Below are 23,354 nucleotides of genomic sequence, written 5' to 3'. Positions count from 1 at the left end.
AAGTGCCCTTTCAAGATTAATGTTCATTTTGCAATTTTTTTTATCAAATTGAACAATTTTATTTGGTGGCTGTTTTTGCAGTTTTCTAACATTTGACTGTTTAGTCATTTTGTTTTAAACAATGCATTTAGTCTGAACTAAACAAAGCATTGGTGATATACATTTCTTTAAGGATTTTTTTTATTGGCATTGAGCAAATTAAACAGCAAATATTGTTTTGGCGTCATCTGGTCCAACACCATGTGAGACGAGGCTCTAAGAAAAGCCGTCTCGCGTGTGGACCAATCAATTTCAAGGACTGCATATCATTATCAGAGTTGTCTCTTTTTGTTTGCATTTTGACTGCAAGTGTTGTGGTTATTGCAAACATGATCCCTTGTATAAAGGTGTCAGTTTTGTTGCCAGATAAAAGGGTAAAAACCTATTACTACAACTTTTTTTTGTTACATAACATTAGCTGTTTTAAAGATATTTTATAAAATCATAACAGGCTTTTACAACCATTCTTGTTTGCCTCTAGCCATCAGTAGCTTGGCTATATATGCTTAACAGCCTTGCATTAACTGAATTTATTTTATGAGTCCATAGAGTTTAAGTTCTTTAAGGGTTTTCATGTGATTTCAAAATGTACGATAGAATACACGATTTTTTTCTTCTGTAAATCAAAATTATCATTACCTTTGAACCACTGTGGGCTGCCTCTTCATTCCACATTCTGCAGTCCTTGTGTAAATGGAGTGTGACATTATAGATGCATTAAGCATTTTTATTGGGTGCAATTGTGAACAACAGCAATATCAGACATGAGTACATCTCATCGGCATAATCATTGGTTCACTGCAGCTCAATGACTCAGTTCTACAAGGCGTGTGGTGATGTCCATGTGCTCGGCATTTGAAGACCTGGAGACTAGAATCTGTGATTTCACGGACAATATGTTCAGGGAGGCAGTTCCATATCCGGACAGCAGAGTGAAGTGAGCTTCTGTCCAGGGAGCATGTTCTGACAGCTAGGGTCACTGCATACATGCCACATTTTATTTCACCATTGTTATTGTGTTTATTTTGCTTACATTTTGGATATAATGCATCACTGCTCCCCCCCCCCCAACCATTGCAGGCAACCATGCGCCAGCCAAAGCAGCCTGAAGGACATGAACTGGGATGCAACGCAGTGGCAGCCACTCATCCAGGACCGCTGTTTTCTGCCCTGGCTCGTGAAGATCCCTTCGGAGCAGGAGCAACTCAGGGCACGGCAGATTACGGCCCAGCAGATCAACAAGCTGGAGGAGCTGTGGAAGGTGATGCCGGAGGTTTTCTATTTGTGTGACTGCCAGTGCTGCTGTGTGAAGCAGGGCAAAACTTAGAGGATCACAAGACATAATAGGCTGTCGTGATGAAAAGGCGAGATGCGTTGTCTGTTCTATATTGTCACTTTGTATCAAATATTTTTTAAGAGCACAACTTTAAATACGAGACCACAGTGTGGAAATGCAAGAATGGAATTGTTTTTCTGTTATTGTAGTGCTAAAACACATGGGTGGTTGTCCGAGTCAGAGACTGGCACCCGCCATAAAATGTCAAGTTCCCAAACGTTGGCTCAGGGTGCCACGGTAGCGAGATGTTAACTACCTCGCCTGGTATGCAAGAGGTTGTGGTTTGATCCTGACGCCTGTATATTTGGAGTTTGCATGTTCTCCCCGTGGTCACGTGGATTTTTTTCCGGGTCCTCCGGTTTTTCCCTCCACATTTAAAATCCACAACGTGCGTTCACATTATTTGGCTGCTATAAATTTCCACATGATTAGCCACTTTTGTTGAGCTATCATTTGTGGCCAGGTCACTTGTGAAAAAGAGCTATATAGCTCAGTGGGCCTTACCTGGTAAAATAAAATAGTTTTAGTTGAATAGACTGAGATGAGCACTGCTCTATATTTGAGCATGAAACACACGGCTATCTGGAAACATTGACACTGGGCAAGCTTTAGCAGTGTGGGGAAGGATGACTGGTCAAAGGGAAATTATGGAACATTTCTAACATTACTTCTAATACAATTCTTATTGAAAGATCTTGCTCAAGACTAATTAGACTAATTGAATTTCATATGATTATTGAATGAATTAGCTACATTTCTTATATCTACCGAGTGTTATACAGTGGTAAACGTAATGTTTTCTTTGCTTGAATAGTTTGTGTTGTGCATGCTGCAAAGTAATTTTGTAAATAAAGGTTGATGGTGCAAAGTAAAAAAACAGGTCTAAGTAAAGCTTTTGGAGCAGTGTACATATATACTGCTACATATATTCATCAATCATATCACACATTGTGGAAACATTACGGAATCAAATTGCTTATTTGGCCTAAAGGGCACAGGGCTGCTTATAACAGGAAACAGGTGTCTGAACACAGATTCAAATGTATGTATGCATGTTGAACTTTCGCACCATACGCAGCCAACCATGCTAATTGGAGGTGTGGGGGAAGGACAAGAAACTAAACACAACAGCTATTTATAAAGAAATTCGTTTTCAATCTAGATTTAAAAGTGCATAGCGCCAGTGGCTTCTTAATATCGTAAGGAAGAGCGTTCCAGACGGCCGCAGAAGCGCATCTGAAAGCGTGCGATGCAGTGACTGTCTTTGTTCGATGGCCAGCCAAAAGCCGCTGCTGCAATGATGACCCGAGTCCGTGTTATGGTTTATGCTCCTTGAGATTGGCAAGATATTGTGACTCATTTGTGTCAAGCACTTTGTGTGTAATGAGTGCGACCTAAAATGGTGTTTTGAGGGCAACATAGGAGGTGGAGCCTGCTATTTGGCAACATGTCAAATCAGCTTTTGATTTAAGCAATGTGGAGAGTATAGATTAAGGAGACAGGCGTTCAAAGTCATTGCTTACTGTTTAGTGGCTATTATCAGATGGTAATGAAACTGAAATAAAAGAGGCACTGTTTTGTGGAATGCATATGACTTACACACACATCGACCTGCATCCTACTAGCCTATTACGTTCAGTCATTCCTCATTGAATACGGTAGATGCAGCTTTAAACGAAAACACTGTATGTGAGGAATTGTCTAGACATTACTGGGCATATATAAATCAAAATAATGCAAATTTAATCACATTTGCACTTTGAAATCAGCCTGCGGTTATCCCATGGCGGAAAAAAAGCTGAGATGAAGGTACGCCACGCATTATCATTTTGCGTGTATACCCAGAATTCCCTTGTTGCTCAGCCGCACAACTCAACAAAGTTTCTTGTCGTTAACTGCTCAGAAACCGCGGTGTGCATTCCACGTTGTGCGAAAAGTGTTCCCTAATAACGAAAACGCGCCCTAATAACGAAAACGCGTTAAGCATGGACTTAACATACATACATTTTAGGAAGTTTCACACTTTCTGGTGCTTTAGTTTGTTAGGCAATATTTGTAGTACACAAATAACTATGCCTTTGACCTTGTATTAATTAGCCATTATCGACTGAGCCACTGATGCACAGAATAATATCACATACAAAACTGTCTGCTGTGTTTAAAGAAATACTAAAAAACTGTCAGCTTGATATAAAGATGTACATCGGTGTACGTGTGTGCAGACAATATGCTGTTTTTTTATGCATCCGAGACCAACATTTCTGGCTGAGCCTTGGATGCAGTGTGGGTGGGAGCTCTGTTTGTGCTTCCTAGGAAGTCTGTATCACTGCCATGTCTGTTACAGGAAAACCCCAATGCCACCTTGGAGGACCTGGAGAAGCCAGGCGTGGATGAGGAGCCTCAGCCTGTGTTACTACGCTATGAGGATGCCTACCAGTATCAGAATGTGTTTGGGCCACTTGTCAAGCTGGAGGCCGACTATGATAAGAAGCTCAAGGAATCCCAGGTTAGTGCCAAGGGCTTGGGTGCAAGTGGGGTACAATGCCAGGTGTTTATTAGATGGAAATATCAAATTTTTGGTAGATCTTTACAATTTGAGTGGCTCAATTATTGATTTCAAATACCTGGTCACTAGGTTATGCTCACGCGTAGCATAATGATTCCATATTTATTTAGTAAAGCCGCACTTGAGGCGGAAGTTTTGAAGTTCCTGAATTGGCCAATACCAATTACATTGTATGTTTTTAGCTATGGGGGAAACCGGAGGACCCGGAACAAACCCATACAGAACAGGGGGACCACATGCAAACTTCACACAGAAAGGCACCCGAGTCGGAAACCGAACCTGCATGCTTCCTGCTTTTAGGCTTTTAGGCACACGTGTTAACCACTGTGCCACTCATGGTGGATCTAATTGTATAATTCTGTGAAGAACTAGAGCTATGACGATAGCGATTGGCTGCTTCCAACTACACTGCATTACGTGCATGTTTTGTATAATGTAGTATGATTATTACATCATGAAATAAAGCTTGGACAAAGTACATTTTGAGGGTAATTATGTTTGGCAGTAATTAGGCTTATGGAATAGAATACTTTCGGTACACTGTTCACCTCCAGGGGCATTTTAATGATATAATTAACCTTTGTTTTCACGTTATGTTGCTGCTTATTTGTCACGTGTGTCAACTAGTTGCTTGCACAGGAAATTGTTCCATTCGTGTAACACTTTGGCAGTTGTACAGTCCTGAAACATACTGATTAACGTCTGTGTATTGACACACATTTCCATTCCCTAGACTCAAGATAACATAACCGTGAGATGGGATGTGGGGCTGAACAAGAAGAGGATTGCCTTCTTCAGCTTGCCCAAAACTGACTCAGGTTGGCTTTGTAGTTTTTTATGTTTGGCACCATATACTCGTTTTGCTCTTCGTCGGATGTATAGGTACCTATCGACAATATACATGTTCACGTTTGCTTAGATATTGCTCCTAACCTTTGGTAATGTAAGTGAGTTTAACGTTTACTTTTTAAGTTTGCATTACATTGTTTTCATTGCTTTGCCTTTGTGCATTATATGCTGTCCACAACAAATTTAATAATTCTGCAAGAACTCTGTGGCTAATTTTGTATTAAATAACTTGGGAACAATTTGTCATTGGCCTTGTGCTGTCTGCTACTTGTGATTTCCAGCAGACATGCGGTTGATGCAAGGGGATGAGATCTGCTTGCGCTACAAGGGAGAGCTGGCTGCTCCCTGGAAAGGGATTGGCCATGTCATCAAAGTCCCGGACAGTATCCATTTCCTGATTTTGCCAAATCATAAAGTCCATAAATGTTTGTATAATGATGATAAATACACCGTTCTTGAATTATCACGATGTGTGTGTTTCGACAATTGCGTACATATGTCTGATAATGCTACTTGCTATATGAATGATAGTTGTGTACAATTTTCACCAAATATGATAATTACAGTTTCCAAGAGCATTGGCAAAGTTGCATACTACCTTGTGAAAATTGAATTTAGTTCATCCTTTTCAACCTACCAGTTAGAGCAGTGCGTGTTTTTTGTGCTGTAACACTAATGACAGCCTCGGCTTTTAGTTTTCATACGTCTGATTTCCTTTACATTGTACCCAGACTTTGGAGATGAAATTGCAATTGAGTTGCGCAGTAACACTGGCGTGCCAGCAGAGTGCACCCACAACTTCCAGGTTGATTTTGTGTGGAAGTCAACCTCCTTTGACAGGTAAGCAAGGTATTGTTTGATAAGTGCTTATTCAATGTCGGTGTATCCTGAATGGCCTTTTCCTAAATAAACTAATATTTATAATGTTCATACAAAGGACATATGTTCAAAAATCTACTTTGAAATGTTGGTGTTCAGTGTACAATGTGAAGAGTAAATGTTTAATGCCCGTAATTATTTTTGTTCTTTAAATATCACAGTAATTCTCAATTAAGATGTTATAATAATTGTTGATTATAGAGGTTTAGTGAGTTATGAATTTAAGTAAGTGTTATTTAATACTTTCAATTACCTTTGTCATCAAAATTATTTAGTTGTAATTCATTTCCAGGCAGAACTCATTTTATAACTATCTGCTTGGTTGAAGTTATTTTGTGCTTTTCAAAATCGCTATTGATTCTCTAATCTTTGCCAGTAATAATTATTTTTACACAGGTCTTTGACCTTAAAGTCAACTTTATGCCCTTCATGACATGCGTGTTCTGCAATCACAGATAATTCAGTCTGTATTTCATATTTCATTGATTGTTCTTTCATCTTTATACTAATTTGCAATCTGTCTGACCAATGTAACAATTCCCGCAAGCGCACGGAATTAATTGGCTTTGTCAGGTGGGGCAGGGTTCACGACACATTTTTACACAACCTAGCCTGCAAGAAACCAATTGGGAGACATAATTATGGCCGTGAAAGCCTGCGTATAATAGCCTATAAACACTCGGCTTTTACATCGGATGTGAATGCAATTCGAAACGAGCACAACACGTGAGGCTTCCATTTTTTCTATTATTGCCATGTGGCTGTGCTTAAAAAGTTAGTTTTCCCGTTCCTGAAACTAGGGTGTCTCCCCTTGGAGATGAAGGCGATTTTAGTAACAGTCTGTTGACGTGTGTAGGATGCAGAGCGCCCTGAAGACCTTTGCGGTGGACGAGACCTCGGTGTCTGGATACATCTACCACAAGCTGCTGGGCCACGAGGTGGAGGATGTACTCATCAAGTGCATGCTGCCAAAGCGCTTCACTGCCCCAGGCCTGCCTGACCTCAACCACTCTCAGGTGTGACACTGCTGACAATTCTACCTCTTCTTCTTGGTTCTTTCGGTAAAGTCACGTAGAATGGAACCAAGAAGATGAATCCCTGCAGTCACGAAAGCTTTAAATCGAAATTTAATTCTACCTTTTTTTTGTGTTCCTCCCCCCCCCCCTGCTGTGACAGTCTTTGATAATAATTATGAAATAAAAAGGAGCTGGCATTAGCTTGCAAGGTTAAATTTGCATTCGCTTGATTATTACAGGGACTTGGTTGTCTACGATCACGATAATGTGGTATTTATTCTACATAATCTACAAAGTTAAAGCATTTGTAATAAAACGGTATTATTGTTGAGTAAACATTTTTACATACTGATTGAGGTGGTACGACCAGGTTGTTTCTGTATATTTACTATGTGTGGTGTTAAGGTTCAGTTTCATTCCGGTTTTTTCCCTTAAGTTTCAGTTCCTTTAACAAAAATGCTTTTTTCGTTTGTTTCACATTTTTTCAGGCTGCTACGTTTATACATTGTTCATGCTTAGTTTTATTAAACAAATGTACACGGTCTCCGTTTTAAACGTGGGTTTCATTTAAATAATAACGGCAGTATCAGATCGATTACTAAATCATGAAATTTACATTGAGCGATGTTATCTGGGAAGCAGGCAGGGGCATAGATAGGTTCTATCCTATTTTGGTCTTGCCCTGCAATAACATGGAAAAGAGAGGTGTGTTTTGTATTTTCATGATCGTGTTCTCACCTAAATAAGTTGGCAGCCACTTTATCAGTCAATGACCAATATACTTTATCAGTCAATGACCAATATATGACATTCAAAATATATATTTTTTATTCATGATTGAGGTTATGCATGGTGAGTGTTTTTACTCGCGTACAAAATACCTTGAATCGTTATTTTTAACATTTACAAAACACTGCATATAGTACACAACTATTTCACAGTAAGCTGGTAATCCTCTGCTAAGTTTCATCTTTCGTCAATAAAAATAAAATTTTGAAGAAGTGAAACGGGATGTCTAAAAATAGCACTCTAAGAAGGCTACACGCATTACTAAGTGTAAAATATGTACACCCATTGCCTCGTGTGTTTCCAGGTGTACGCTGTGAAGACTGTGCTGCAGCGTCCACTCAGCCTCATCCAGGGTCCCCCTGGCACTGGGAAGACCGTCACCTCTGCCACCATCGTTTACCACTTGGCCAAGCAGAACAGCGGGTCAGTGCTTTCATATGTAAAGCAGTGTAGTGGTTGACAGTCTTTTTAAATCCTTTATATTAAGTTTGCTTGCTTGCTTAGGACCGTGCAAATCTTTCGGTCGTTTTTTAACCCACTTCCCGTGATCCAATCGAGCTGACATTTTGCACACAGACTCGTTGTGCGTGACAATGAATTTTCGTGAAAATTTTTTTCCTAAATTTGACACTGTTTAGGGAATTTTTTAAAAATATTTATTTACCAATTTGTTAATGCTGGCACACAATCATCTGACCCATAGGTGGCAGCCATCTCAAGCCAGAGGACGAGAGGACTCTAGCCGTCCCGATGCCACGCATATAAAGGATTTATAGTGAAAACTTTGTTTTTACGGGTTAATTTTTCCCTGTGGGTTCTGCTGGCTTGGCACATTCAGTGGAAGATTGTCTTCTCCCCCTGTGGCTCTGCTTGCTTGGCAAATACAGTGCCAGTTTGTTTGCTGTGTCGGAAAGTTGTGCAAAGTCCATGCCAGTCTAACTCGTAGTAACGTGTCATTGATGAACGTGAAGAGCTTTAGTAGAAACGTAAGTCAGTGGGTACACGAGTGTGCAGTCCCATGCTGTTGGAATTGCATAGAGGCATAATAGTGGCTCCTTAGTTCCAATAAGGTGAAAGCATTGTGGAAGGGTGGGGCTCCTGAAACTAAATAAAATGTAACTTTAAATGTTTATCGTGCTGCAATTGTGGGTTCCATTTTAGTCGCACTACATTGCAATGGCGCACAGGTGTTACCAAGTGTAGTTTACAGAGTTATTTATTGCTTGTAAATAGTATTGCCCATGCAGTCGAGTGTGCTGGCATGCATCACAGTCTGCAGCAGAAGCGCAGCTGACTCATTCTGCTTAAACTATTCAGCATATTTTGTATGCAGGTTATTGATATGTTAACAAAATGCTCCCCAAGTGAAAAATGTTGGATGTGCTTTTTAATATTTTTGTGTTCTTTTCTCTTTGTGCTTGCTTCAACTGATTTACACTCATGAAAATGAGGTTGCCTTGTTTTTATGCTACCCTTACTAATTGGAGTACATTTCATTTTGGAATCTAATATGGATGGGTAGTTAATTGTGAGTGTGTTTGACTCAGATCTCTGTTCTGTGGGTTAATGTAATTTTATTTTCAATTCAATGGTTGAAGATTTTCACAGCATTATTACATTCGAATTATATTTAACTTTGCAAGTTAGACTGGATTTATCATAAGCAGTGGATTACCTTCGAAAAAATGGTACAAGGGAATATTTGACCACAACATATTTTTGTGCATCGTCATCCAATTCGGCGGTTAGGTTGTGACCTTGGGTACAATTATGTGTGTTAGTTTGATTGTTGGTTTCATATGCCTACTGATTGTTTGCTACGAGTCTTTGGCATTGCCGTTCCTGCTCATCTACGAGTTAAGCTTGCTTAAAATGAGAAACTGTCAATCTTTGCTAATGTCAGTACTGTTGGTGAAGCTTGGTGTGGGTGCTTGTTCTGCGTACAGGCCCGTGCTGGTGTGCGCCCCCAGTAACATCGCAGTGGACCAGCTGACGGAGAAGATCCACCGCACGGGTCTCAAGGTGGTGCGGTTGTGTGCCAAGAGCAGGGAAGCCATCGACTCCCCCGTCTCCTTCCTCGCTCTGCACAACCAAATACGCAATATGGACAGGTGAGTTCTACCCCCTGTTGTTGTCTCTCCTTTATATGGATATTCTGCTCGGACAAGGGCGAAATGGTAAAATAACACAGCGTTTACCGAAAGAAAACACATACTGACGCCTATCTGAATGCAGAGTCGCACCATCACCCCGCACAGAAATCTGCTGTTATCAAGATGCTCATTCGTCGAGCTTAGAAAGTGTCACATGTGACAGTCTGAGAAGTGAAATTAAACATGTTAAAGAAGCGCTGCAAATGAACGGTTATAATGATGCACAAATAACAGGGCATTTAATACCAAAACCAAATCCAATAACACGAGCATTGAAACTGCCTAAGTAATTAAAACGATACAAATACCGTACATTGCGGGAGTAGCTGATAAACCAGCCAGATGTTTGGAAAAACAAAACATCCGAGTCAGATTTGGCACAGTACATAAAATACAGAAGTTAATATCTGGTACAAAAGATGTATTCCCGAAGCCATCAACAGAAGGTGTGTAAAGGATTATTAACTGCACTTGTGGCAAATGCAATGTTGGGCAAATAGGACGAATGATCAGCACGATACGAAAAGAACATCAGAGAAATATTAAATACTCCCAAATACAACTGTCAGCAGTAGCAGAACACGTTTGCGAACAAGGATACTCAATAGATTTTGATAATGTTGAAGTTCTGTGCAAAACGAGTTGCTACTGGCCAAGACTAATTAGAGAATCTTTCGAAATTGAAAGAAAGAAAAATAATTTTAACCTTTCGGATAGCTACCAGACTTAGTGCTGCGTGGAAGCGAATACTCAAATAATAGATTGTTTGAATGCATGTGTATACAGAGCACCATACTTCAATAGGGATTACCGTTGGTAGGGCTATTTTAATAAATACAATAGACAGGAAGGACAAGATCAAAGGGCTCGCATAATGCGTGTGCATAATGTATGTTGACTCATTAATCTCCCCCCCCCCCACTTTGCGCAAGAGCGCAGAAGTGTGGTTACCACATCTATGCCTCTATATAAGGAACGAAACAGGTGGACTTCTCCACAAATCTGGCTGTTGTAATTACTGGAGAAACGTCGTACTCACATTGTAAATGTTTTGGCTTTGCTCTCCAACACACCGGTGTGTTGTACTAGTGACGAGTTTTAACAACGGATGGTAACCATGGACTGGTGTGCTCTTGGTGTAGCTTGCCGGAGCTGCAGAAGCTGCAACAGCTAAAGGATGAGACCGGAGAGCTGTCTTCCGCCGATGAGAAACGGTACCGGGCCCTCAAGAGGAATGCGGAGCGTGAGCTGCTGATGGTGAGGGCACAAAGTAAACGGCTGCACCAAGCATATATATTCAGAATCAGAATCTGAATATTTATTTACACTGGAGGAATCCGATGAGCTATAAAGCTCGTTTTCACAGATATCTAGTAGGGGCAGGTCAAAACGTTACAACATTTATGTATTTACCCACCCACCCACAACTCTGCCACCACCAAACAGCTCCATGCCAACTACCGTTGTCATGATCAACATGCCACTTCACCTGCATGCCCACGCTCACAGCAATGGTGCTCTCACCCCCCATGCTCTCCCCCCACAACTTACAAATGTGAATTACGCCGCCAACTATCGCGGCGCATTCCGATGCGCTTGTTTAGTTTTGTGCAAGACAAATGTGTTTTGCAATTTATTCTTAAGGGACCGGTTAAACAAGCCATTGATTTATCTTCGTGGTTCTTTCGGTAAAGTCACTTTACCGAAAGAACCAAGAAGATGAATCCCTGCAGTCACGAAAGCTTTAAATCGAAATTTAAGCCATTGATTTTTTAAAATGTTCGCTGAAGTTTCTGTAAATGCTGACATGTCTTCAGGTTTCACTTGCGGTAACAATTTGACACTGCCCACATGCTCGTCCAATTATTTTTAATGATATTTCTCTCTTGTACCTAAAGGAGGAGGTATGTCTTCAGACAAAGTAATTGTGCCGAGTATGAATTGAATCACGCTACACTCGTAACATAGCTGTTTTTTCGAGGGTAATGTATAAAATACAAAGAAACAACTATACTGTTGGTTAATTTTACCTAATCTATAGTAATAAGTTGCACCTGTTACCAGAAAGTCAAATCACACGTTGGACATTGGCATCACAATGCACAGTGGGCTAAGAAAGTTAGTTTAACACACATTCATAAATCTCGGTGTTCATTGTTAATTCCCAAAGCTCAATGTGCCAGACTCAGGAATATTTAGGCTGTGGCTCAGAGACCTAAACAAAGGCACCTTGAGGATTCTAAGAATTGTTCATGTGTAAGTCTCATAGAGCCAGGTTAAAGCTCTCTTATGATTTGGATGATGATGGATGATTCTTAAGGTTTGGAGTTATTCCTTCAGACCCCCAGAGCCAGATCGTTTCATCAGTGATTTTCAATGTTCACCATTAATCTTGACGGTCACAGAAAACAGTTAACACGAACCCGCATATACATCCCCTTGTATCCAATTACTTGTTCTTATTATCAATTCTTAAACTAACAAGTTTTTTTAATGAATCACATTGCACCTAATTTTTTGCCATTTGCAACAAGCCTTAAGTGTATGCCTGTAGCCCTGATGTCCGCAAGGCACGTTTGCAATGTGTGTTGATGCAGAACGTTGGTTTTTCAGAATGCGGACGTGATATGCTGCACTTGCGTGGGAGCCGGTGACCCTCGTTTGGCCAAGATGCAGTACCGCTCCATTTTGATTGACGAGAGCACCCAGGCCACGGAGCCCGAGTGCATGGTGCCCACTGTCCTCGGTGCAAAGCAGGTATGGCACGAAAGGTGGCAGCTTTTGGTGTCTTCAGGGTCGTGTGCGCTCCTCAGAGTATTAGGCCATGCCTATTTATAGAACTGTTAAATAGTTGCCGGCGGTATTAATTTGGGTTTGGCATTATGAAGTAATGCCAGCCTTTCGGGTGGGACCTTTTAAGCCACAAATAATTAACTTTTATGTTCCCGAGCGATGTAACTGGTGAATCGGCTGTTTTGGCAGACTCTTTGTAAAATGTTGTTTTCAAGTGTAGGTGCCTCTGACACATCAGCCTGTTTTGTGTGGATGGCACGGTGAATGTGAGGGCAGAATGGAGGTTTATGCCAATGGCAAGACATGTGAGTTTAACACGTAGGCTTTCGCGACCAATATCATCCATAATAGACGTCTTTTGGGTTAGATCGCGTAAATATATAAATGTGTTAAAATATTCTAGATTTGAAGTTTTCGTGACTGCAAGGATCCATACTCTTTGGTTTTTTCGGTAAAGTCACGTAGGTAAAAAATATATAAAATAAATAAAAAAATAAAAAAATTGCTTTTATTTCATTATATTTTTTAACCTTCGTGACTTTACCGAAAAAAACAGTATGGACACATGTATATATTTACGCGATCTAACGCAAAAGACCTCTATTATGGCAAGACATGTGACTTGTGTGTGTTGAAAGTGACTGCTGCTCGTGGAGGGAGGGGTGTTACTAACGTGGCATCTGCATCCGTGTGTGTAGCTGATTCTGGTGGGCGACCACTGCCAGCTGGGCCCCGTGGTTATGTGCAAGAAGGCAGCCAAGGCTGGACTATGTCAGTCGTTGTTTGAGCGGTTGGTGGTGCTGGGCATCCGGCCCATCCGCCTGCAAGTGCAGTACCGCATGCACCCAGCACTGAGTGCCTTCCCTTCCAACATCTTCTACGAAGGCTCGCTTCAGAACGGCGTCACTGCTGGTACAAAATACTCCGCACAGCTGTGCTCTACATGACTTCGTGTTCAATTTAGCAGATCTGCGTTGTGCTTTATTTCTGGATGTTTTTGTAGGTTTGGTATAAAATGGCAGTGTGTGTAACCATACAAATAAAAAAAGATCTTTGAAAATGAAAGCTCTTAGAATGAAGTACAGCTTTATTTTCCTGATGTTGCATATTGTTCTTCTTGGCTATTCGCATATTGTTGATTTATAAACAGGATCTAGATTACAGCACTACTAAGTGGAAAAGTAGACGGCCTACAATAACATAGGTTGTGGGATTATTTCATAAATTGGCCAAGACATGTTTAGAGTGTATTGTTAATAGGAAACTGCAAAAGTAAATAAATATCCAATTTTTCATATTATCTTGATGACACATCTAGGAGGAAAATGTCACATTTATTGAAAGTAAGATGCAACACCAGAAACAAACAGCGCATCTTTGTAACTACCTACCTTTTGTCTTCCAGTTTATCCACAGGCTTGAAGCTTTGTTAATGAGCAAAAAATACTTTAAAGTTATGCTTATGGGTGACATAATTATAGCGATGTCATTACATTGATGTATTGAAAAGCATGGGAGTTATGTAGCAGTTTTGTCACCTATGTGCTGTAATGATGCGCCTGAGTTTTTTTTAATTCTTTTACTAATGAAGATTCAGGTTTGTGTAGGACAGACCGGGGCACATCTTAGGTACATATCTGCAAGATAATAGCGATTGTTTATTGGGTTTAATCTTTTAAGCGGGCTTCGAAAATATTTTCTTGACACGTAGATATTTGGGCTTGTTGTTTCAGCGGAGCGTGTCAAGAAAGGCTTTGACTTCACGTGGACTCAGCCTGACAAGCCAATGTTCTTCTATGTGACCCAAGGCCAGGAGGAGATAGCAAGCTCTGGCACCTCTTATCTCAACAGGTGATGTCTCACTCGCTAATGAGGAGCAGAGAATGTTGACCCCACTGCGGGGGTCAATGCAATTGTCTGCTCTGGCTTAATATTGCCACATGCTGTGCGAGATTTACATCAATGTAAAATAAATGTATGCGTTTTATATATATATCTACATATTCTCTCCATTATTTCCCATTTGTAAGAATAAAGCAAGTTCTTGGGGTCAGTGACCATGAACTAAAGACTAATGATTGGAAAATTTACAAGTTACGCTTTGTATATGTACAATAACACTTTGGATGTACGCAGGACATTTTTTTCTATCTATGATTTGGTCTCGGATGTCGCACATTATAGTATATAAAAAAAAAATGTCAAGTGATTTTATGCCTGAGCTAGTGACGGCAATTCCACATTCCTATGGCGGGGGCGAGTCTATCTATAAGGCAACCACTGTTTACTCCCTACAACGTGTCAGTCGTTGTATAGACCCCCCCACCCAACCTCCTTCCCCAGTATTTGAACCCATAACCTTGCGATTGCGAGCTGCTCACCCTACCGCTGAGCCACCAGGCTGAACAGAGAGAGTGTGTGTTGTTGGCTCATGCTTAAAGCCAAATGTTGTGTAGGACTGAGGCCTCGAACGTGGAGAAGATCACAACACGCCTCCTGAAGGCTGGAGCCAAGCCAGACCAGATCGGTATCATCACGCCTTATGAGGGTCAGCGCTCGTACCTGGTGCAGTACATGCAGTTCAGCGGCTCCCTGCATGCCAAGCTCTACCAGGTGTGTGTACCTACTGGACATCTCATTGGATTCCTCCAGTATAAATACATATTCTGATGATAATGTGTTCACTTTACTCGCATCTTTCGAGGTGAATTTTTTTACGACTTTTGAAGATTGTTAACAAGTCTTGAAATGGCCAATGCATCTCTTACCATTTTTACCGTTTCAAGCATAACACGATTACTTCACATTGCCTCACAAACATGGTAGCCTCATCAGTCTTTCTCGACTGATTCTCATTCTGTGAGTCCGTGATCGGACATTACCCACAAACCAACATCACTTACTATAAATGTGTTTAAGAGTATCTTTGTAAACCTCTTATTTTGTTAACACCAGTTGGCAAAAATGGCAATTTATTGTTTCTCTGTGACATTATTAAAAACCTGTTATATTTCATCGACTTGTTATCTTACGTGTAAGTTCACTGAAGCAGCAAATTGAAAAGCAGGATAAAAGTACCGCTCGCAATACGTTTCACGAATGGTGCTAATTTCGTGTGTCCTGCCCACCATACAGGAGGTGGAGATTGCCAGCGTGGATGCATTCCAGGGTCGCGAGAAGGACTTCATCATCCTGTCATGCGTTCGTGCCAACGAGCACCAGGGCATCGGCTTCCTCAACGATCCTCGTCGACTCAATGTGGCCCTCACGCGAGCCAAGTATGACGTGTTCATCCCCCCTATGATAGCTCGCAGAGTGCTCTGAAATTGAGTACTCAGGCTTACGGCTTTGGTTCTTGTTTGCTCTGCTCCACAGCACAACGTATAGCATTGAAATTGTGTTCTGATATGGAAGTAAAGATTTTGAATATGAATCCCTGCAGTCACGAAAGCTTTAAATCGAAAATGTAAAGATTTTGTTAAGAGTGGTTGTAAAATATGTAGTTGTCCACCTTAGTGGGTTCTAAATGATGATGTGAACACTTTTATGGGTAAACCATAATGTCATTCAGTATTTTTGTGACGGGGCTTTATCGGGCATCTGTCCATTTTTTGCAACTATAACTGCCATGATGCTTAATGGCTCACGTGTAACACGGCATTTCAATGTCGGCATGCTTCATGGATTATTTCTTTCAAGTGATTAAACGGATTCAAAACTCAACATGCTCATGCATCATGATATTTTACACTTAATTTAGCTTAATACAATCATGTCTGTGGTTGCGATGGTGGTCGCGGTGACTTTCGTGCAGGTATGGTGTCATTATTGTGGGCAACCCAAAGGCTTTATCCAAGCAGCCTCTGTGGAACCATCTGCTCAACTACTACAAGGAGCAGAAGGTGCTTGTCGAAGGACCTCTGAACAACCTGCGCGAGAGCCTCATGCAGTTCAGCAAGCCTCGCAAACTTGTCAACACCGTCAACCCCGTACGTCGCCACAGCATGCTACTCCACCACCGCCTACATACATTGCTATTACATGTACCAAAAAAAGTAATTATTCAGTTCAATTGAACGGCTAAAATAGTATTTCCTGCCAAAACCTTGGGAATATTTGGTGAGTGTTTGCACTTGTCTAGGATTCATTAGAAGTGTGATGTTGAGAAAATTAAGTTAGATTTTATTCTGGAAGGAGTAATGGGGTGTATGTTTCTGTGCTCTGTCTGTGTGCACATACAGGGCGGTCGATTCATGAGCACGGCGATGTATGATGCAAGAGAGGCCATGATTCCGGGCAGCGTGTACGACCGGAGCGGACCGGGTCAGAGCGCATTCCTTTGAAGCAGCAATAATAACTTGACGTCATTGGTGTTGATCGTTGTGAATAGTTTTCTGTTTGTGATAGTGGAGGGTGATTTTTCGTTTGTGTGTCTGTACAGGTCGAGCTCCACACAACAGTTACTTTCAGACTCATGACCAGATGGGAATGATTGGGCCCAATCCAGGACACCCAGCTGCCTTTAACTTGCCTATCCCTTTCAACATGATGATGCCACCGATGCCTCCGCCAGCCTATTATGGCCAGATGAATGGACCTCCAATGGGTGGGCATCTTCTTGCTTCTTTGCCTGTCCAGTTCAATGAAAAGATGAAAATGTGGTGACAGCATCACTTATTGGTTGATTGATCTGTGGCGAGTTGTTTTCACGATTGCGGTTATTCAAAATAGCCGTTATATAAGCTACGTGCATTGTCGCTGCGTGTGGGGGGTTGCGTGCGCCCATGTGTTTTTCAGGCCGCGGGATGGGCCGTGGCAAGCCAGGCAAGGGCAAACAGCAACGCCCGCGTGGAACGGGACGGAGCACGGGCAACGGCCTCGTGGACAGCCAGGCCAGCCAGGACGTGGGCTCGCAGCCCTTCTCGCAGGGCCCTCTCACGCAGGGCTTCATGTCCATGAGTCAGCCTTCGCAGATGAGTCAGCCGGGCCTCTCCCAGCCCGAACTCTCACAGGTAAATTATGCCAATTGTTTATGCTGTCATTGTCAGCGTTGTGTGTGGTCGTCGCGTTGTGACTAACCTATAACGACGCAATGCCAAATCCACAAATACAAGGAGACATCGCAGCGATACACATTGCACTGCTCCTGACGCAGTTATCTGGCTCGATCACCTGAATGTGAAATTGTAGTTGTTGCTCTGTATCTACATCGGCCATGCCAAAGAAGAAGAAGATGACTAATACTCTTAAGTTTTTTTGGTAAAGTCACGTAGGTAAAAAATAAATAATAAAATAATACGTGCCTTTACCGAAAAAACCTAAGAGTATGAATCCTTGCAGTCACGAAAGCTTCAAATCTAGAAAGATTACTAATCTCAAACAAAGCCCTGAATATTAAGAATACCGTGTTTGCTTGATGTTAGCTTGGCCTGGCCTGATTACTATGTTTTGAAGCTGCCTCGAGGAGTAATTCCAAGAAACCGCTGCGCGGTCCTGCAACGTCACGTCGTCTGTGCCACCACCTTTGGTGTTGCAGGACAGTTACCTCGGGGATGAGTTCAAGTCGCAGATGGATGTGGCGCTGTCTCAGGACTCGACGTACCAAGGCGAGCGCGCCTATCAGCACAGCGGCATGGCGGGGCTGTCGCAGTACTAGAAAGCAGGTGAGGGGCCCCAAAAAAAATGACCAACCCTGTTGTACACTGCATCTCGTCGTTGTGTAGTGGGACGTGTACGCAGTGCTCAGGTTTTGTTTTTTGTCATCTGATAGTGTGTGTGTATTGGTACCTGTTGCTTTGTGTAAGGAATTGGCCATATAATATGATAATTAATTTAGCTTTTTTTGGTTTTGATATTTTATTCGCTTTTTGAACAATAATCTCATTTAGTTGTGAGTGGAGGGGTATGTCAATTATAATAATGTTCTAGAATGGCTGGAGAGATGAAATGTGGTACCCATATAGTCGATCCTGTGCCCATACGTAAAACATTCCAAAAAGCTGTTTTTTTCAATTACAAACTTGGCATTTTTTTCTATTTGAAAAACTGATGTCAATTACTTCAGCACACTTAAAAACCTCCATATACAACCTATTATAGGTCTAAGTTCAAACATTTAATAGCCAATTTATTGGGGGTTAACATAGGCCTAGAAAGATTTGCATCTGGAGGTTTTAAAAGGGGAATCTATAATCTGTCGCTGTATTTTGAATAGCTGCTTTTTGTTAGTTTTGCAAAATTGTGATGCTGCAACCAATGGAAAGCGGGCAAGCAGTAAGATGTACATGCAATATTTTTCAGAATAAAACTTAATAGGACTGTATTAGGCATCCTTGTGCAAGCACAGACAGAAATACCTCACCACTAGTGTCATTAACTGTGCCTCATAATGAAATATACAGTACGTTAACCTTTTGAGTAGTGGCCTGAAACAAAATGTTCACCCAGAATGCATTATTTCGAGGAAACTTGACGATGGTGAGAAATGTTCAGTCCGTGTTAGTATATGTATTTGCGTAGCACTGAGCCCGAGCAATGTAACGCAACATCAATTTAATTTGTGCAGGTGTAGGTCTAAGCAGCTGGGCCTGGAGAAGGCTTGGTGACCAAGAGAGAAATCGCAAACACAACGAGGAAAAACTGCTACCGCCGCATCGACCGACCCATCGGAGAATGGACTGACGAAGGAGGGGAATGCAGGAGGAAGAGGCAGACCACAGGGACCGCGTGACCAACAGACAGACGCACGAATGAAGGGATGCGAGAGGGGGGTGGGGAATGGTGGTGCACACACGGAATGGTGGCGCACACACGGAATGGTGGCGCACACACGGAATGGTGGCGCACACACGGAATGGTGGCGCACACGCCAGGAGGCACGGTCGCCCAGAGCTGTGGGCGCGACACGCATGGACGCCATAGGAACGCCTGGCTTGCCTTGGCATTGCCCGGCTGTCGCGTGGTAAGGGTGCATACGGCCAGGGAAGCCCCTGCCGGTCAGAAAATCCGTCGCTAGACCTGTCAGCTGTGAAGGAAGTGTCAAAGCAATTAAGTGGGAGAGGTGGAAGCTGGTGGATTGACTATGCCCTTGTATTGCTTAGTTTGTCGACGCCACCGTTGCCTTGTTTTACATTTTATTTTTGTTTATTATTTTCTTTATTAACTGAAAGTCACATAAGCGACTAGACTTTGGCAGAGTAAATCAGAGTAAATCACATCAGCCTCAAAGTCCTTGACAGTTCAATGACTACAGTACCCCATGTAGTTTGCTTTCATAAATTTGCATTAAGTTCCTTGGTAAGCAGGCAAATCTCACCTAACATGGGACCAGCTCCTAAGTGCTTTGAGATAATACATTCATCTGTTTGGAGCGGTTCTTCCAGTTTGCTTTTATTTAATTATTTTAATTTTAAAATGTAAAGACAAAAGGCATTTTAATAGCATCACTCTGCAAGAGGCCAGCTTGTTGGGCTTGACATTGGCAGTTGCGTGTGCAGTTACGGATACGGACGCAAGTCGCGTGATGTGCGAGGCACAGGGTAGGCTCGGCCATGCCGCAGCAGGGGAGAGCTCTGCCATGGGTGGTGCGTGTGTCCACCTGTACGGTGGGGAGTGGTGACGCAGAAAGAGCAGTCTGGAGAGAGACAGACCGTGGGCCACCAATCATGAGGCCAGCGTGGACAAGGGAAGTGCTCAGCGAGCGAACGGTAGCACGAGACCAAGCAGGGATGGTCTACTTGCCTGTGGTGTTCAGTGGAAATTGGCAGCGGAGGTCTGTCCAAGCAACCTGCCTTTGGTATGGTTCCCCTTCCAAGAACTTGAGACAGAAGCAAACAAAACAAAAAAACTGGCAGGAATTACTGATTTAGTCAAGTGGTGGAAACTTGCCACTTTTGTCTCCGTAAGCACCTCATTCATAAAATCAAGGGGACAGCCACCACCACAGCGTTGTTTCACCATGGCTGCGAGGCCAGTTGATTTGAAGTTGAATGAGTCACGTTAATGTCGGTACAACTGTGACGAGGTTCCCCAGAAGTGCCAGAATCTTTTCCACCGTTTACATCCGCTGGTAGCTGTCTCATTGTGCAGCAACATTTCTAGGCTTAGGACTGCACTACCCAGCTGTTTGGAACAAGGCTTCTGGTCGGCCATCTCTGTGACTTCTCAACACTTACACCTAAAGCGAGGCCGTAGCAGGACAAGGGGCCACCTTGCAGCTTGCGTCTGCTCGCAGCTGTGAGCGCCATCGTTGTTGCGATGCTCCAAAATATGCATGGAACCATTGGGAACAGCAGACTCTTGTTCTTTGGGAATGTTGAAAGTAATGTGCGGTGTGCTTCTGTTCTTTGTGACTTATTTTAAGGGCATAGAGGCTGTTCAGTATGTGTTACTTTTGTCTATGGCTATTTTCTTTCACGAATAGATTAGCCTGCTCAGATTTCTTATTTAGAAGTAGTTATCCTTTCACTGGTTAAAGCTGAAGTTAAATGGTGCGACACTGTCTTGTGCATCTCAACTAAGGTTACGTAGTGCCGTATGTCAAACATTGCTCAAGGAGCCTGCAGCTTGGAATAAAATGTACTTGCTTGCAGCTCCATGTTATGCACCTTAAACTCCACATGTTGCACTGCTTAACTTCAGTTGGAAGTCTGAAATTAGATCTTACGTTACACAGTAAAGTGTGAAGCTAAATGTCAAACAGTTGATTGATGATTCCAAAAATCTATATCTTGTGCTGTTGTGTGTGCTTTTTCGCCAGTAGTCAATCTGTCGCTGCAGTTTTCATTTTATGTTTTGAGTCGGCAGTCAGATAATTTGCTTTACACCGATGTGATGACGTTTCTCTGTCTTGCCATTTTAATTTTCTCAGCCTTACACCACCCACAGGTGACGTGGTGTTTATTTTTTGGCTCGCTTTATATTTTCGCAAAATGCACTGGAGCAAGGAAGTCAACAATCTGGACATTAATTAATGTGAGGGTTTGACATCTCTTTCCGTTAATGATATTGTAAGTAAGCTTTATACGTAGGCAGTTGATGTACAATTCATTTTCGACATCCCCCCCCCCCCATATCAAAGTTTTTGTTCCTCGTCCCCCACCTCAGTTTTTATCTAAATTGGACTATAATATTCGTAGTATCTTTTAAACAATATTGAAAGACCAGAAATACGCTTTGTGGACTGTAAGACTTACACAAACAACAAGATTTAAAAGGAACAACAGTTTTTACTAATAATTTTTGAACGATCAGATGTCAACTCGTAAAGCGCCAATTTTTGGTTGTGCGTCGATCTTAATTTTGACATGAATGCACAGCGCGCCCACTGAACAGTGCCGCAGTGTCCAACAATGAGTTTGTGGTGAATGAGCCACATGCTGCATGGTCTTCATGACACTGCTGCACTCTTGGCTGTTCAGGATAACCAAAGGATTTGACTCGTCCTTGATGCGGAGTGCCGCGTTTAGGCTTCTGCCGTAGGGATATTACATGTTCTCCTAACTGGCTGTGCCTTTAACCGAGAGGAGCATCGACAATTGGTCGCTTGATTGTGGGGACACTAACTTTGGGCCAGATTCGTATTTTGACAAAACAGCTGAAACATCAGCTTTTGGCCATTTTTTTTGTCAAATGATGAAAAAAATACTATTCACTACCACGTGAATTGGGTTCTTTAACATTTTTCATGAAAGAGGTTACAGGTTATCGTAAAGAGTATCCAGGTCTAGGACTAAACTAAAATGTAGACTAAGATTGAACGTAGATTTGAATTCATGCCCATTTTATTTATTTACAAGCAAATAAAATATTCAAAAAATGTCACGGATTTTTCTGTACTTGCAAGATAATTTAAATTCAAAAGGCTGAGAAAATTAACAGTGGCCATACATGCAAGGGCTGTAATGTGAATTATATTTCTATAAATTATGCAATTTGAAATCCATTTGAACAGTAATTTGGGTTCAAACTTGCATTGTGCTCATCATAGAGCTGTATAAGATAGCTTGCTGATACCTGCTATTGGAACGTTATATTATGCATTCAAATGAAACCTTGCTTTGCAAGATTTTCCAAAGCTTTTTTATCTGTCAGATTGGATATAGCAAATAGTTAAAGTATGTTTTGGTCACCAACTTTATCTCAAATTAGAAAAAATCAACTCCTTATATTTTGTAGCAAAATAAAAACTAAAATTCAAAGTTACACAGAATGTTTTCACAATGCAGCTGTAATGTGGTTCATTTGACTTCATTTTTTGCACGGAAAAGGATCTCGTTTAGCTGATTCACCAATACTGGCTGGTTATCCTTTTTGCGAGAATTAATTTGTGCTCGTGTTTGTGGCTGCATACTGGAACGGCGCATTTTTCTTGGTGTTAGGCTGTCGAAAATAAAGTTTGAACTTTGTTTCAATATTTTATTGCATTCAATTTTTTTTATTCAGAATTATTTTACCTAGAACAGATGGCAAGCATTGATTAATTTGTGCATCCCCCACCGCCTTTTAGTTAGTGCAATCGGACTGCTCAAAAGCAATGTCGTTGGTTCTCAGAGCCCGAGTCTGTACGTTGACTTTACCGTTGTGTTTGCTTGTCCAATGTTCATCATGAAGCAACGCTAAGCAGGTTGGTTCTGGGGTCACTGGTCCACCTCGGCTTCTGGGAGAAGACCTGTGTGTGTCTCTTAAAAACGATGTGTACATCATACCTAATAATATTGCCCTATTACCTTTGCTCCTACCGCATCTTATGTAATGTTCCCCCATCAAACTCTTAAAAGTGCCAGAGCAGTGCACATCCTCGACTGCAGTTCTACAGTTTAACCCGAGTCCCTTCCCATGACCCTGAAGCAAAGATTGAAGGCTGTGAGCGTCACTGGATGTGGCAGGATGACGCTTTTTTTTCTTACAGGCTTGAACAATTTATTTGTAAAAGA

At 41.8% G+C, this 23,354-nt stretch overlaps 1 protein-coding gene across 3 annotated transcripts in view; it reads left to right on the top strand.

Moving 5' to 3' along the window:
* The window catches only part of UPF1 (UPF1 RNA helicase and ATPase), a 31,265-nt gene extending 8,433 nt beyond the window's left edge, over positions 1-22,832 (top strand). Inside the window, exons 5-24 of one of the 3 annotated variants that reach the window (XM_078600134.1) lie at positions 1,120-1,300; positions 3,720-3,881; positions 4,675-4,759; positions 5,075-5,173; positions 5,522-5,630; positions 6,526-6,685; positions 7,779-7,897; positions 9,421-9,585; positions 10,770-10,884; positions 12,241-12,384; positions 13,119-13,332; positions 14,154-14,271; positions 14,877-15,033; positions 15,556-15,698; positions 16,235-16,409; positions 16,662-16,743; positions 16,862-17,026; positions 17,218-17,432; positions 17,957-18,083; positions 18,986-22,832. In XM_078600134.1, the coding sequence (XP_078456260.1) occupies positions 1,120-1,300; positions 3,720-3,881; positions 4,675-4,759; positions 5,075-5,173; positions 5,522-5,630; positions 6,526-6,685; positions 7,779-7,897; positions 9,421-9,585; positions 10,770-10,884; positions 12,241-12,384; positions 13,119-13,332; positions 14,154-14,271; positions 14,877-15,033; positions 15,556-15,698; positions 16,235-16,409; positions 16,662-16,743; positions 16,862-17,026; positions 17,218-17,432; positions 17,957-18,076 (2,728 nt within the window). In that variant the 3' untranslated portion in view covers positions 18,077-18,083; positions 18,986-22,832. Of the gene's footprint in view, positions 1-1,119; positions 1,301-3,719; positions 3,882-4,674; positions 4,760-5,071; positions 5,175-5,521; positions 5,631-6,525; positions 6,686-7,778; positions 7,898-9,420; positions 9,586-10,769; positions 10,885-12,240; positions 12,385-13,118; positions 13,333-14,153; positions 14,272-14,876; positions 15,034-15,555; positions 15,699-16,234; positions 16,410-16,661; positions 16,744-16,861; positions 17,027-17,217; positions 17,433-17,956; positions 18,084-18,985 lie in introns of all 3 variants that reach the window. The other 2 variants (XM_078600133.1, XM_078600135.1) reach the window with 2 other exon arrangements.
* Positions 22,833-23,354: the final 522 nt, after the last annotated feature.

The sequence above is a fragment of the Lampetra planeri genome, chromosome 13 (genome assembly GCF_965212315.1).
Source record: "Lampetra planeri chromosome 13, kcLamPlan1.2.h2, whole genome shotgun sequence".
NCBI lineage: Eukaryota > Metazoa > Chordata > Hyperoartia > Petromyzontiformes > Petromyzontidae > Lampetra > Lampetra planeri.
This window is presented reverse-complemented; position numbering and strand designations above follow the sequence as displayed.